We start from the raw sequence: 10,508 nt of genomic DNA, 5'->3' as shown, positions 1-10,508 counted from the left end.
ACGACTTCCTTCTAACCCAACCTGTGCAGCCAATGGTCAAGGATTATTAGAGCTGAAATCCTGTAGATCTGGAAGTCACCACATTGGTTGCTGCTGAGCTAGAGGAATATGCTTAATTTCTCCAGCTGGTCATACTTCTCTAAAATTGTTTCTTCAAAATGAAGAGATTTTACCACATCAGTCTATGTGGTAAATTGTTTCACCTGCATAATGTGCTAATGGTTTAAAAAAAACAAAAAAAAAACATAGGTTTGGGTTTCTGCCAGGCCACAAATACCAGGAGACACTCTGCTAGGGACACATACCAGAAGACACCTTGTGGTAACAAAAGGTAACCACTGACAGTAGTAGATCAGGCTACCCTACAACCAGATGCCCTCCAGTCGCTGTTGGGCTACAAGACTTAGCTTCCATGACAATTGGTCATGCTGGCTTGAGCTGATGGGAGTCCTAGGCCCAAACATCTGTAGGCAACCAGGTTGGGGAAGGAAGTTGTCCTTGAACCATTCCCCTTTGTAGTAGTTAGCATCTTCTGCTTAGGCATCTAAAAGCCCAGCTCGGTCATGTTTCCATCCACAAGTCTCCCACTGACCTCAGTTGCATTGAGCATATACAGAAACAGGAGAATAAGGAAAGGCGAAAGCATGAAATGAATTGATGCATGCCCATGTCTTCTACTCATAATCCATTATAGAGAGAGATTGAATAAATGCACTAGAATAGACAGATGAAACAACAGCATTATGAATACTTTCCCCAAAAAAGTTGCGGGCAAAATGTGAGGGAGATTTTCAGTAAATAAAAACACCTTTAATAGTCTATAAAAAAGAAAAAGAAAAAGTGATATTTTTTTTTCTCCACAGGACTAGAAACAACCCTAATTTACAGTATACACCTCTGTATAGAGAAGCTATAAAAATAAAGCAAAACCAGTTCCAGGAGGGGCATTCCATTTCTTGCCTTAAAAGCACGCTCAAGTTGACAGATTTCTTCAAATGAAATATTCTTCACACATTTCATTATTAATAGCCCATTCCCCCCCTCCCCGCCATAAAACTTAACAAGGCATATAGGTGACCAGAACTCCCATTACCTAAAGCTAAAGAAGAATTTACGGCTGTGTTTGTTCGCTCAAATTAATAGTTAATTTGTGTGCTTTCTTCTTCTTCTGTGATTCATATATAATACACATTGTTAAATGGATCCCAAGAAATCCCTGTCAATATATAAATAATTTAGAAATATGCACGAAAAGTATTTAGCAGGAATATTTCTTTCTTTTTTGTTTTGTTACGAGTTTGGAAACTAACATTGCTTATAAGTCAACAACTTTTGTACACACAGTTCCCATTCACACAATGGGAATACAGCAGAAAATAATTGATGGGGTAAATTCTGGTAGCTACTACTGGTGTCAGTCTGCTCTGCAACAATTTGCAGCTCTTGGGACTCTGATGCACTTACACACCTGGAAGTACAAAGATATGCTTGCAAACAGTTACCCCCACCACAGAAGTGAATGGGGAAGTCTGCCTTCAGGGAAGCTTCATGTGTGCATTGCTGTATACACAGACTCCAGAATAATAATAATAATAATAATAATAATAATAATAATAGTGTAATAGTATTTTCACTCCCCACCCCTCCACCCTTACTTATACCGAGTCATATATACCCTGTGAACAGAATTCATTGTCAGCAAGGAAGCAATTTTATGGTCATAGGGTATGAACTAAAAGCTTCCAAAATAAAAAGAAGGGATTCTTATCCTTCATTCAAAAGGGCACTGCATCCATTACCTCCAACTGAAACACAAGACATGCTTTTATGGTTGTTGTTTTCCTGAACATTTGACAGGTAGTCATCAGAAAGAAAAAGACAGTAGCATTAGGACAGAAAGAACAAACGAAAAACCTCACTGCATTTGACCTTTCTTTTTTCCAATGGTACTTGTAATCAGAGGCCATGAAAGTAAAGGAAGCCTTTACTTTGTAACATTTTGAATTTTTGACCATTTATTCTTTTTCTGATAAAAAAATATCCTTTCTGAGACGCTTCAAACCATCGGAACTACAAAACGAGAACACAGGCAGGACTAACCTGCTTACCACTGAAGCTGGTTCTGACTACTCCTAACTTCAAATCGCTTTTATGTTAAAGAGAAATTAATCAAATTAATGGCTTGCCAACGTGTATGACTTTGTGGTTGGTTCTTTCTTTGAAAACCACTGCGAGTCAGCATGAAAAGATGTATTTGTGCAAAACAAGATTAAAGGGTGATATATGTTGTCAGCTACGAGTCTGGTGGCGCATGTGTGTGTGGGGGGGGGGAGATTGCCTTAAAATAGTTATCTTCACTTAACATCATATCTTACATTGCAAAATGTACAGACACCCAGTGTACTCTTTAACAACATATACATGTGAGTTTATAGAGCCTTTATAAAAAGTTTTTTGATTCCAAATTAAAAACCATAGAAATAGAATCAAAATAATGGAGGTTGATATATATACTTCGATAGTACATAGTCAGTGCTCATTTTCATAATTATTGACAGCTGTATCTTTGGCATTGAAAATTCAGTACAACTTTCAGGAAAAAAAATGTTGTTGCTTACAGCTTTTTTTTTTTTTAACAAGGACAAACAGGATTGACCAAAGTACAAAAATTTGGGAAGTATTATTAAAGATTTATTTTATTTTTAGGCAAGGATAATTTAAGGACCCTGAATTACCTTCTCACTTTAGTGTATGGTGCGGATTGTATGAATTCATTTAAAAATCAACTAAATGGTACCACGTTTCCCGGAAAATTATATGTAATATAATATATATATTTTATATTTATTTAGAAGCTTTGAAATAGTACAGTAAACACTTTGCAACACGGTGTATAAACTACAGAATGTCTTTGATATTTTGTGGGTCTGCAGATTAACAACATTTCCATGACCCACGGGTGAAAAGAACATGATTCACAATTTCTTTTGTAAAGTTGGAATAGTCTGGGGGACACTTGATCACACAAAAATAATATAAAACAGTCAAGTTTAAAACAGTGATATTGCATTTATAATGCACGTTTCCTTTTTTAAAATCTGTACGATTGGCTTCTTGTGGCGAATATAAACATCTAAAGGGCTCAGTGACATTTTGGAGAGAGAAAGAGAAACAGAGAGCGATATAGTGCTGTAAACAGGCACACACTGATCAGGGAGGCAAAGTCAGTTGCCCCTTGAAGTTTCTACAGTTCCATACATTTCAACTCATTTCTCAGGCCTGCTGAGAGCAATTAGGTCCTATTATTGGCCAAGATGTCTCCAACAGCACAGTAAATCTTCAGTTTTACACAGAATTGGATGGCCAAGATAATGACGTTGAAAAGTTGATGCTTTTGTTGGTCGACTTTTGTGCAAATCATGCTGCTTCAGGTAAGTCCCGTAGAATTGACTAGCATATCCTTTTCCGTGCTGTGGAGGGAAAGAAAGAAACTTCTGAGAAAACAAAGAATAATTCTGTGGCATGTTAACACATAGTTGGTGCTCTATATTAAACAGAAGAAATAGCAGTGATCAGAGTTCAGTAAGCCATAGGTAGCTGTGATAACTGGGCTTTAATGTTCCATTTTAGTAGTTATTTTGATAGGCAAATAGTAAAGTTGTTACAACAAAGTGGATGTAGTTAAGCAAAAATACAGTTGTTTTTTAAGCCCCATTTGTTATACTGAACATATTTGAGCATGTGCTTTATTCTTCCCTACTGAAATCAATAGATCATGCAGCATAAATCTAGGTAAATTATGTCCAATTTCCATAGGGGTTTGCTCCTAAGTATATTTAAGCATGGCAAATTTCTTGATTTGTATAGGATCAAGTTGAATTATAGATTTAGGAGAGGAGAATTACTGTGATTTTACATTACTGAAACCCAACTTCTTGTTATGACTTCTCTGGTAGCCATGGTTATAGCTATCTATGTAGAATTGTAACCTGGACTGAAGAACATGGACAATCTATACAATGTATTGTTCCAATCACAATCTATTTCTGCATGATAGTTCTACTATTTCTAGAGCAGCTTGCCTCATCAATCAATCATATTCAGAGCTGGTAGTGCCAAAATTGCACACCAGAGAGACAAGGGGAGAGTGGCCTGGTTCACACAGGCTCTTGCTTATCTCAAGATTGCATTATTGTATTCCAGCTGCTTTTGTTTCATGCCTTTATAGCTTGGTTATATGTCTGGGATGGGGTGGCCTAACATACTATGGTTAAGGATGTGTACTGGGTTTGCACAAAGCACCAAGAAATAGTTAAAGCGAACTACGCTCTGTATGCCAGCAACAAACCATGGCTTCATACTGTGGTTTGTTCACAGTAAAGAAACCCTAGTTAAGCTGCTGGACAGGGCTTGGACAATCAAACAAACCATAGTTTAAAGAAACAAAGTTTAGCATTATGTCCAAACCAGGCTAGTGAAAGCTTTTACAGTGGTATCTCCGGTTACGAACTTCATTCGTTCCGGAGGTCCGTTCTTAAGCTGAACCGCTCATAATATGAGGCGTGATTTTGCTAATGGTGCCTCCTACTGCTGCCGTGCTGCCGGAGCACGACTTCTGCTCACATCCTGCGACAAAAACTACTTTTTAACCCAGGAAAATCTTCTCAAAAGTTGGGGGTCGTCTTATATGCCGGGTTGTATTTCTTATACTGTGAGTATATCCCAAACTCTATATTTTAACTGGAAAAGTTGGGGGTCATCTTATGTGCCCAGTTGTCTTATACACTGGAATATACGGTACTTCCAGGTTAGCGAAGCTCGTAACCCGAAGTGTTCGCAACAAGGACTGTACGTAATACGAGGTTCCACTGTACATCAACCACATTCACCTTGAAGACACTAAAAATAAAATTTCAATGAAAACACCAATTCAAGTGATATCAGGTATATGTATAGGAACCTACCCTGGACCTAGGATTGACTGGCTAATCAATAGCAGCTCTCTAGATTTATGAGTCAAACTTTTCCAAGAACTGCTATCTCAGGTACTTGGAGTCACCTGGGTTCAATAGTGGGATACTATAACTTCAGAGCCTGTGAGCCACTGCCTCTCCTAAACCTACAATTGTTTTAGTTACAGGTAGGTAGCCGTGTTGGTCTGTTGTAGTCGAAACAAAATAAAAAATTTAAAAAAATCCTTCCAGTAGCACCTTAGAGACCAACTAAGTTTGTCGTTAGTATGAGCTGCAGTATCTGAAGAAGTGTGCATGCACGAAAGCTCATGCCAATGACAAACTTGGTTGGTCTCTAAGGTGCTACGGGAATGAATTCTTTTATTTTTTATTTTGCTTTGACTACAATCGTTTGTTTAGGAAATGACTGCTGGAATCCTAGTGAAATGGCCAGAAGGATTATAAGGGGATTCAAATGAAACAACTGGACTTGAGGAACAAACTCCACTTGTTGTAGGCTCTGTCGTACTCTGTTTTTTGATAAATAATCTGGTAGGCCATGGCAAGGATTCAATAATGCTTTTTGTGCATTTTAGATGACGAAGAAGCACACTTTCACTTCAATATAGCACTTTGAAACCAATTTGCTTTCTCCTTTCTCCTATTTGCTAAAGCTAAAGATCCCACAACAATCTTAAACTGGTTTTTCCTTCCCTTTCTAACTGAACCATTATCGTAGTCACCAACAGATATATGTATTTTCTGGGACTGACAGAAAACGAAAATATGTTGCACTAATCCCACCATTCAAATCCAGGCATTTACTGTCATGCTGAAAATTGACCTTCTTTTTTGTGGGTGAAAAGGGCCAGCGCATTAGCCGACGGGTATCCAAATCTGCCAGCTATGCTAGCCGTGTGTTGTTAGCACTAGACATCAGCTATTTTGACTGTAATTGGGAGCAAAGGTAACAAACAATTTGTAGCGGCATTCAGAAAAGACACCAAATCAAATTCTCATCTGAGTCGCATGCCTGCAGCTAAGATGAGAAAGAAACTTGTTCTCTTGAAGTGTTCTTTTTGAAAATATTACACTTGTGTCAATACACGGTTTGCCATCAAACTAACAAAGGCCACATGGAAGAATCATCATTAGCATGTTTATGGGTTGAAATTTAACCTTCAAGGTTTCAGTATCTTCAGATTATAAGGTGTGGGTTTTTTATTATTTAAAAAAAAGCTTCATTGTGAGGGAAGGAAATACACAGAAATCTCTAAAACTGCTTTAATGAAACATTGCTAAATTAAAACTTTTTTTCAGAAATATTGTTGAACACTCTAGTTTGTTTTAGACCTAAATTGCTTTGAACCTTAACTTGTTTCAAACACATTTTGATCTTGTGTTTTAATTGTTGTAACGTACCCTGGGACCTTGGGGTGAAAGGCAGGTAATAAATTGTAATAATAATAAATAAATAAAACAAATATGATATTATCAATATTTTTAAAAGAAACTATGGCAAAATCATACAAAACACACCAAAAGGTTGGGATAATATTTAGTATTATTATGCAGCTTTAGTATCTATTATGTTTATACTTGTTTATTTACTTCATTTTACCTATATCTTTATTTATTTATTTGCATTTTACTTTTATGTAGCCTGTGATTTTTTTTTCCTGAAGGGCAGTATAAAAAAATTACATATATGCATATTTATATTTATTTTAAAAAAGCAACAAATTTACATACATCCTTCTCCCTCAAAGGCTTACAATATATTTTACAATCTAAATAAAAAACTAAAAATAAACAACAAAAAGCAGTAAACTCAAACTGATATAGGATGCTCTATCAAGGTTTATCACTTGATAAACTTGACACTTTATGGATTGTAGGTGAAAGAATGAAACTCTTCCACTGAAAAGCAATAGGATGAAGATTCCCTTCCTTCAACAGGAGCTTTCTGGCTATTTTGGAAGGCATGACTGGATGTAGTGGAGACACCATTAGGCTTTCAAAAAGGCATTGTTTAAACATTTTATATTAAATTTTAAATGAACAAAATACATGATGATTCTAACTGCCTAGAACCCAATGAAATCAGTTCCATGAGGACAAGACTATTAACAACAACCATCCCACATGGTAGCAAGTTTTGAAAGTAAGGGGAGTTTTTAAAGGAGTTTGTGATGTGGTGTGAGGATCAGTTGCTCAAAGAAAAAAATCCCACTGAACTTCTTGCAGAACTGTAAACTGCAGTTCGGATTTCAGTACTATGCGGTAAGCTACTGGTACTAGAATAGGAAAACTGAAAGTACGTAGACTCTGTTCATTATGTATTGGAATACAAAGCAAGAAGCGAACTGAGATACTGTTTCCTCTTTAGTGTGGCTTTACTTTACATTTAAAAAAAGAAAGAGAATGCCTATTTTCTTGAAGTGTTGCTTTTTGCAACATCCTACAGCTAGTGTTGACATCACAGTAGCCAAAGCCATATGGTGAATCTGTTGTTTAGGTAGTTTGTGGGATAGAGGTGTTGGGATCAAAGTGAAATGTGTTTTCATAACCCACAGCTGAATTAATACATGCAAATCATGTATTTGCAGAAGCAGAGACATCAAGAAATCAAGTTGTCAGTGAATGTTATTGTTGTGTCCAGTTGTGGCCCTCCCACTCACCCACACCTCATGGAAAGCACTTTGATCCTGGAAAGGCTAGAAAGTGATTTTTTTTCCAATTTCCCCCTTTCTCTTCCATCCTACCTCACACTGTGCCAGTTGGTCTCTGGTCTACAGTCTATGCAGCAGGGTTTTGGGGGGTATGAGTGCAGGAGCCTGAGAAGGGAAATTAGCAAAAAATAAAATAAAAAATCCTTCCCCCTCCAGAAGAGGAGAGCCAGGGAAGGATGTAGCCTATAATGTCTGATCCATGCAAAATAAAACATGAGGAGATCCATGATCTCCTTTTTAAAGAAAACTATTAAAAATACTAATGCAGGAGAAAAAGAATCAGGGCATTGGGAGTAGGAGGTGTGAAACCATTCCTCCAGATGCTTGCTTACTGAAGCTCATACTGTGCCCCCTGGAATGATACGTAACAGGTTCCATACAGGAATATATGTCTTTTCCTCATTGGGGAAATTAGCAGCTTGTAGGGGGGGGGATTATATTGGGAAAACAACACAAGTTCTAAAAGCTTCTGCAGCCCTGAACAATGAAGTCTCTTCTGCCATGTCAAAGACTGACAGTAATTATGGCACAAGCATTTAAGGATTAACCCTCACCTAGTCTGAGGAAGTGGACTCTACTTCATGAAAACTTGTGCTGTAATTAGTTTTTAAAGTGCCACAAGACCATTTTGTTTATGTTGCAACAGATTAACAGCTATCTTGCCGGAAACTGCACCCCTGAACTGATTTACCACCCTGGCTGCTTTTAAGATTAAAAAACAAGAAAAACAAGAAAAAGAGAGGCACTCACAAATAAATAGTACGGAGACTTTGATGCAGTCTCTGTACAACTTTCCTTGTGGCCACTTTTATCCTCTTCTAGTCCAGCTGCTGCTGTAAAGCTAAGGCTCATTCTAAGCAAACCACAAGCTGTAACCAAGGTTTGTTTTATATCTTAACTCTCTTAATTTGTCTTGGGGAGACAAACCATGATCTTGGGTTTGGATGGGATGGTTTAGTTTATGGAAGCACAGTGGCAGCAGGACAAGAGGAAGAGAAACACAGTTTGATCCTCTTTCTGGAAGACTCACTTTTGCTAAGTTATGGTTTTGCTTAGTGTTTTGTGCAAACTGGACAGCTATTTACTGTTGGGGAAGCCACCTATAAAGCACTGACCAAATCAAGCTTTATATCTATTTATTTATCTACCTACCTACCTACTCACACAATTTCATTACAGCGGTGTCATGACAATGCTGAATATCCCTTTCCAGGGGGCACTATCAATTAAAAACCAATTTAAACACTCATTAGAGTATGCTGTTATTAAACTAACAGACTGTAGGCCTACTTGATTAGATCCTGGGACAACAATTCTTGAACTCACTTAATCCTCTGGAATTTAACAAAGTTACCATGCAATCCAAGGGCGGAGACTCTACGGCTCTACAAATATTGCTGAAGTCCCATCATCCCTGAGCACTGGGCATGCAGGCTGGAGCTGATGGCCGCTATAGGTTCTCTATCCCTGTTATAAATCATTGCTTGCGTAGAGTTGAAAGACAGACAATAATCCCAACAAGAACACTCCCTTAACATGATGGGATGAAGATAGTGTTAAAATGATAATGTGGACAAACAGTAGGGTCAGTACCACTTGAAGGGATGGGGATGGAGTTAGCATTTTCTATAAAGAAACACACTGAATTGTGAATCACTCAAGACAGCCAGAAAAGGTGCATAGCCTCAGAATTCTTTGCTCGCTGAGACAAAGGTATCTATTACGGACAATATTATCCAATCCCTGTGGGAACTGCTTTATGGTTCAGAGAATGATTAAAAAGTGTCTTGAAACCAGCCTGACCATATGGATGGGGCCTGATTGTATGGGTCTTTCCAATGAAAATTGGTATCATGGAAGAAGAGAGATGCTGAAAGTCTCATGTAGTTGAACCCTGCCCACAAGGTTAGGGCATTTAAACATTCTGCCAGTCTGCAAGAGCTGCTCATAAATAAACAGTTCCCCCACAACTGGGAGAATCTCTAAAGATTCAGAAACTCTACGTATGAATCCTGACTGTGTGAAACAATATCTGATTTATTATGAGACAGAGACAGACAGACAGAGAATTTATTATATAGTTAAAAACCAGCATACTCTATTTAATACTACAAGTACCAATAGGGACAAAATAAAGTAAAACAAAATGGTAAGTAAAACTGAAGGCTTAATAATTTAAAAGAGAGATAGGAAGCATATATATATATCCAGTAGGTAAGAGTGACTGATTTTATAGGCTGACATGCAAAATTTTGTGACTAATGTTGTAATCTCTGGTTTTCCATCTTCTAGAAGTAAACTAGACAATTCCAAATTAGAACTTCTGGACATTCTTCTAAGAAATGTGGCAATAATCTTTCTATGAGCATCCTGGTAGTAGGGGCAGTGTAAAATGATATGGTCTCCATTAATTACGTGAATGTTCTTAATTACTTATGTGGTCTTAATTAATTACATGAAATGCCAGTATCTGTATAATTCTGATTAAAGACTAGTACAAGCTACACATGTGTTTTCATCTTGCATGTTTTTGCTGTGAACCACCCTGAGAATATAAATGGGGAACGGGAGTTGGGAATCAGTTTTGGATCTCTAATGCCAATAACAAACCCAGTCAACAACCCACCACCACCTGAGGTTTTGCACTTAGCTCGTAATGGGCTTGGCTGTCATCATTTAAGTCAATTACTGCTGCTCATTTCTTTCTCTAAGCAAGCTTACCAAATAATGCAGGGAAGGAATTGCATCTGAGTCTCCACGTTGGCCTTAATGGCTAATGCACCTACAGCCACCAGGAAGCAAGGAAGTAATTGCCTCTGTATCT

General features: G+C 37.6%; 1 protein-coding gene across 3 annotated transcripts in view; it reads right to left on the bottom strand.

Annotated features, from left to right (window-relative positions):
- Positions 1–278: 278 nt before the first annotated feature.
- The window catches only part of PCDH10 (protocadherin 10), a 58,144-nt gene continuing 47,914 nt past the window's right edge, over positions 279–10,508 (bottom strand). For all 3 annotated transcript variants that reach the window (XM_035112392.2, XM_035112393.2, XM_035112395.2), the window contains one exon: positions 279–3,470. Coding sequence is in view for 2 of the 3 variants with exons in the window: in XM_035112393.2 (XP_034968284.2) it covers positions 3,451–3,470 (20 nt within the window). In the remaining variant the exon portion in view is untranslated. The remainder of the gene's footprint in view (positions 3,471–10,508) is intronic.

This window comes from Zootoca vivipara, chromosome 9, assembly GCF_963506605.1.
Source record: "Zootoca vivipara chromosome 9, rZooViv1.1, whole genome shotgun sequence".
NCBI classification, from domain to species: Eukaryota; Metazoa; Chordata; class Lepidosauria; order Squamata; family Lacertidae; genus Zootoca; species Zootoca vivipara.
Note: the sequence above shows the minus strand (reverse complement) of the source record. Positions and strands in the feature narration are given on the sequence as shown.